Raw genomic sequence first — 5,939 nt, 5'->3', positions numbered from 1 at the left:
TTTATTTTCTCTTTAGTTTCCACTGCTCTAGGAGCTGTATCAATGAAGATATTATTTCGGCATATGTCTGAGATTTTGCTACCTGTGGATTCCTCTAATATTTTTATATTTTCTTTCTTTGTATGAATTTTTTTCTTTTAAGTTGTAATGTATGACTGTGATTCTTATTCTTACCATGTGCAAATTAAATTTATGTAGACTAGTTAGTGATAGTAGGACAATAGAATGATCTGAAGTATTAGATTGCATAATAAACACGAAATATTGTAGTTTATACTTGTAAATCAGAGATAGTTCAACTTAGTTGTTCTGCCACAATTAGCAGCAAAAGTGTAAATCTAATTTTTTGAAGTGATTGGTTATATTTTAATTATCTTTTTTTAATAAAAATATATTTCTTTATCTGTGGTAAGCATTTAATTTCATGATAGCTTGACCTTAAAATTCAGACTAATTGTGGGTAGCCTTCCTTTAAAAAAAATTGGTGCTGAGATACTATAAAATATTTTTAATATGATTAAAGTTTTTATTTCTTGAAAAATTTTAATAAATTTAGAAACCTTGAAAGTATTATTTTAAAAGATTACTTCTTTAGAGAGAGAGAGAGAAAGGGGAAGAGAGAGAGAGAAGGAGAGGGAGAAGGAGAGAGAGAGAGAGAGAGAGAGAGAAACACCAATCGAACCTGTGACCCTTGGGTGCTCGGGTGGATACTCTAAACCAGTGGTCGGGAAACTCATTAGTCAACAGACCCAAATATCAACAGTACAATGATTGAAATTTCTTTTGAGAGCCAAAATTTTTAAACTTAAACTGTTTAGGTAGGTACATTGTTATTAACTTAATTAGGGTACTCCTAAGGCTTAGGAAGAGCCACATTCAAGGGGCCAAAGAGCCACATGTGGCTCGCGAGCCGCAGTTTGCCCACCACTGCTCTAAACAATGAGCAACACCGGCCAGGGATGTTTTGTATCTTTAACTGCTGAGAGTATTACCATCATGCCCTACTACTAAATCCATACTGTAAGAAAAACTTGGTTGTTTCCCTGTTTTTACAGATCTATTTTATTATTACTTGATCAGCTGGGCCCCAGCAACAAGCTGAACTATAGTTGGAGCATCTGCTCCCTGGTGGTCAGTGCACATCATAGTGACTGGTCGAACAGTCAGACACTTAGCATGTTAGGCTTTTATTATCTATCTATCTATCTATCTATCTATCTATCTATCTATCTATCTATCTATAAAAGCCTAAGTGGCCGTTATGACCGAACAACCCGAACGACTAAAATGACTGGTCGCTATGATGTGCACTGATGACCAGGGGGCAGACGCTCAACACAGGAGCTGCCCCCTGGTGGTCAGTGTGCTCCCACAGCCAACCTCCCATGGCTGGTGGCTGGCCAACCTCCCGCAGTCTCTCCCCTGGCCGGTCCCTGCCCTGACTAAGGCTCTGGGCAGTGGGCACCATACAGTCTGGGTCCCGGAAGCCTGTAGAAGGAAAGCAACCCCAACGCTGATCGAGACAGAGTAGCAGCTCAGAGGGGCCAGAAGGGGCAAGACAGCAGCCTAACTGGAAAGACGTAAAGTAAGCACCACCGCCATCTTACCTCTGCCACTGCACCACGCCACTCGCCCTTCTGCCCCCATTAGCTACTTCTAGCTTGGCCCCATGCCTTTCCAGGCTCCCAACCGCTGATTGGCTAGCGCTCCTGTGGCTGAGGTAGACTTCCTGTCTGTCAGCAACCTTGCCCAAGGGAGTGAGGTGGCCGGAGCTCGGGCAGCGAAGTAGAGCTGTATTTACACCTCAAAGCATAGCTGGTGTTCAGGCGTTTTGGGGCACTCTGTGGGAAATTCATGCATCGGGCCTCTAGTATAAGATAATCTAAAATAACCAGTGATGATAAATATACACAGAATGAACTACTGAACAAATGCCACAAGAATATAAAAAGGGCATTACATTGATAGTCTGTTTTTTATAGGTGATAAATTGTATAACATGAAGTTAATGAATCTCCTTGCCTATCTTTAACTTTACATTATCCAAGAATGGACTAGTAGTTCGACCTCTAATTTTTTCAAAATGGTATTTTTTTTCAGGTCTTAACTGTTCAAGAACTCGTTGATTTTTCTCCAGTTTACAGATGTTTGCACATTTATTCTGCTTTGGTAAGTATCTGGTTGTGTGTGTGTGTGTGTGTGTGTGTGTGTGTGTGTGTACACGTGTTTTCATTACTCTGTTGATTTGATTTTAGGGTGATGAGGAAACATTTGAAAATTATTATCGAAAACAAAGAAAGAAACAAGCAAGACTGGTTTTGCAGCCCCAGTCAAATATGGTAAGTATATAAAATTTTTGAATTGGTCATGTTGTCACTTTTTATCTCCTTACCTGCTTTAATTTCTTCAGAGCTTGCACCGCTATTCATTTAACTATAAATATTTATTGAACACCTACTATTTCCAGTAATTGATTTGGGTGCTGATGGTACAACAGTGAGCAAAACAGATAAGTCCCTTCTCTCATGAACTTACATCCTATTGGCAAAGGTAGACAGTAAACAAATAAAATATACAGTGAGTAAATAAAAGGATAAACAAGTAAACATATAAGCTGTTGGGAGTAATCATTAGTTTCTTACAACATGGTGGACTCTGTACCTTGATTAATTTTTTTTAAAAAGTATTTTTTTAAATTGATTTTTTTTTTAGAGAGAGAGTATAGTCAGGACAAAAGTATAGTCAGGACAAAAATGTAGTGAATATGGAACTGTTCCATATATTGGTTTTGGTGATAGTTACATGACCAGATATATTTTTGAAAACTTGTAGTGCATGAGAAAGAGTGAGTTTTATTGTATATAACGTATACCTCATTAGATCTGACTATAAAACAAAGAAAACAGGAATACCCAAATGAAGGCAGAAATTGAGATTAGTGTGAGCATTTATATAAGCTTGCTGATATAATTAGGGAATAAGAAACTATAGAGAATGTCCAAAAAATGTGAAGGAAAATCAGGTAGAATACCTAGATATTAAAGATATATTAACCAAAATTTAAAATTTTATGATAGGTTTGACAGTTGATGAATTCTCTTCAGTTGATCTGAAGAAATTATTTAGAAAGAATCACAGAGAGACAAAATGATAAAAATAGATAAAAGCAGGGGTTTACAGGGAGAGAAGGTCTAACATATTTCTAGTTGGAGTTTCAGAAAGAGAAGATAAAACAAATGGGACAGAGGAGTATTTGAGGATATAATGGCTGAGAATTTGCCAGGACAGGTGAAAAATAGAAACCTATAGGCAAAGCCTAAGGAATACCAAGTAGGTTAAATAAAAAAGATTTCCTCTTAAAGACCTTACAGTGAAACTTCAGAATACCAAAGATAGAGAAAATAGAAAACCTGAAAAACATTATCAGCTGACTTGATTAATTGATGTTGACTGAATACTTTACCCAAAACAGCAGACTACGCATGGTTTTCAATTAGACTTGGAATGTTCACCAAGATAGATCATATTCTGAGGCATTAAATACATCTCAACAAATATAAAAGACTTGAAATCATACAGAGTATGTCTTCTGACCACAAGATCATTATCTATATGCAAAACTATAAATAATTATAAACAATATACAATTGTAGACCATTTGTAAAGAGTTTGACATTTATTGTGAATCAGATGAAAAGTCATTGGAAGGTTTTTAGCAGAAGATATGTGATCTCATTACTCTTTGGAAGTATCATTTTTGCAGGTATCTGGAGAATAGACTAAGGATCAAGCCTGAAAACTAGGGAGACTAGTAGGAGAATGATGTAATATCCCAAGTGAGAGATGATGGTGGCTTGAATTAAATGCTGAGAGAGTGGGCAGTTCTGAAGTCATATTTACTTTTTAAGTTGTTTATTGTCTGTCTTATTTTTAATGCAAGTTTCATGAGGATAAGGACTTTTTGTTATTTATCAGTGTATCCCCTGGTGCTTTAAAATGTATGCAGCATATAGTAGGCTCTCAATAAATATTTGTTAATAAATGTAGTGACTTTTTTGTTCTGGTATGTATTGGCTTAAATTGATTTTTATTTTTCATTTAAAGCATGAAACAGTTGATGGCTATAGAAGATATTTCACTCAAATTGTAGGGTATGTATCTAATATGGAAATAAATACTATTTTTATATTATGTTAAATGTCAGAACTAATAATTTTGTATTTGGGTTTGAATTTTTTTAACACATGTTATATCGGTAATTACTGTTTTTAGGTTCTTTGTGGTTGAAGATCATATTTTGCATGTGACCCAAGGATTAGTAACCAGGGCATACACTGATGAACTTTGGAACATGGCCCTCTCAAAGATAATTGCTGTCCTTAGAGCTCATTCAGTAAGTCAGACAATTTATGTTACTAAATTTTTAATTTACTTTGAGAACTTCTGAGACAGATATTGTCAGAAGAAAACTGTACTTCCATCATTCTGTATATATTTAGTTATTGCTCAGATTTGGAAATAGTACTGTCAGGCTTTCATTTGGTAATATTGGGCTGTGATTTTGCAACTGACTGGGGCTTCCCAAGACATTTTTAGTCCAATATTATAGAAAACGAAGAATTAAGCCGGTCTCATTAATCTCAACTGACCTCTTCATTAGATCACTGAAAAACACCAGGAATGAAGGGTTTTTAATTATCATTCCAAATTCTTTGCTTCCAAAATAAATTCCACCATTAAAACTAAAAAAAACAACAACCCAAAACACAATAGAACTTGTTCTTCAATGTTCATGATTTGTTTGCAGTAATGCAATTATACATTTCTTTAAAATATGCAATGTCAAATTTTGAACTCATTTGAATAAAGAAACTTTATGTAATGAGATATTTTTAAAGAATAACAGTAAAATGATTAAGTATTTATATAATATGCTTCTTGTGGAAATAATAAATATGTTAGTATTATAAAGACTACTGAAATTAATGATTGTTCAGTGTAGTCTTTTTCTTAAGACAATTTCTGTAGTTTACCTTCAGTAAAATCTCTTCATACTTAAAATTTTATAACCTTATTTATAATTTTATTGAGAATATTGAAAACATTTTAAATGAGGATTATTAGCTTATGTGATATTTATATTATAAATACACTGCATTTTATTTATTTGTAATACAGATTCTTAATACACTACTTGTCCAGTGAACTAATTTTCCTAACATATTAATAAAAAAAATATGTTTTATGGTTTATATTCAGACCAGCTCTGAATATGTAAAATTATAGTATACTTCCTATTAATTCCATGACATCAATACAAGGTCATAATATGTTGAATGCAATATATCACACTCAAATTTTTATTAAATACTCTTAAGAGGACAGTGAATTTCACTATTCCTTTGAAATTAATTATTTTCTTTTGGTACATTATTAATAAAATACTTAAATTATAATTCTTATGTTGGAAAAAAGTAATGTATTTGTGTCTCTAATAAGGTAAATATTTGAGAACTAAAAATATGAGTTATATATTTATATACATATATAAATACCATATTTGCCGGCATATAAGACGACTGGGCGTATAAGATGACCCCCTAACATTTCCACTCAAAATACAGAGTTTGTTATATACTCGCCGTATAAGACTACCCCCTCTTCCGCACACCTTCCACACACCAAATAAAAGGTAAAACAATATCAGATTTGATTTTAACATTTTAATTTATATTCAAATGCTTATGACATGCAGGAAAACTGTCACAAGGCTGTATGTAATCAAACATATACATAAAACAGTGCAAGTTTATTACCGGTAAACATACCGGTAATTCACTAAAGAAAACACACTCTATAGACTGGTACCATAGATGCTTCTCAGGAACACAGGCAAGCAGCCCACAACCTAGAGGGACTGTCAATGATAGAAGTAAGAT

At 34.0% G+C, this 5,939-nt stretch overlaps 1 protein-coding gene across 1 annotated transcript in view; it reads left to right on the top strand.

The window, feature by feature from the left end:
* The window catches only part of EXOC6 (exocyst complex component 6), a 102,619-nt gene that overhangs the window by 13,653 nt on the left and 83,027 nt on the right, over positions 1-5,939 (top strand). The window contains exons 7-10 of the mRNA XM_006755090.2: positions 2,101-2,169; positions 2,256-2,339; positions 4,105-4,151; positions 4,273-4,393. Coding sequence (XP_006755153.1) covers positions 2,101-2,169; positions 2,256-2,339; positions 4,105-4,151; positions 4,273-4,393 — 321 coding nt within the window. The remainder of the gene's footprint in view (positions 1-2,100; positions 2,170-2,255; positions 2,340-4,104; positions 4,152-4,272; positions 4,394-5,939) is intronic.

Source organism: Myotis davidii, unplaced genomic scaffold, assembly GCF_000327345.1.
Source record: "Myotis davidii unplaced genomic scaffold, ASM32734v1 scaffold271, whole genome shotgun sequence".
Classification (NCBI taxonomy): Eukaryota; Metazoa; Chordata; class Mammalia; order Chiroptera; family Vespertilionidae; genus Myotis; species Myotis davidii.
The sequence above is the reverse complement of the archived record's forward strand: the minus strand, read 5'-3'. Positions and strand labels throughout refer to the sequence as shown.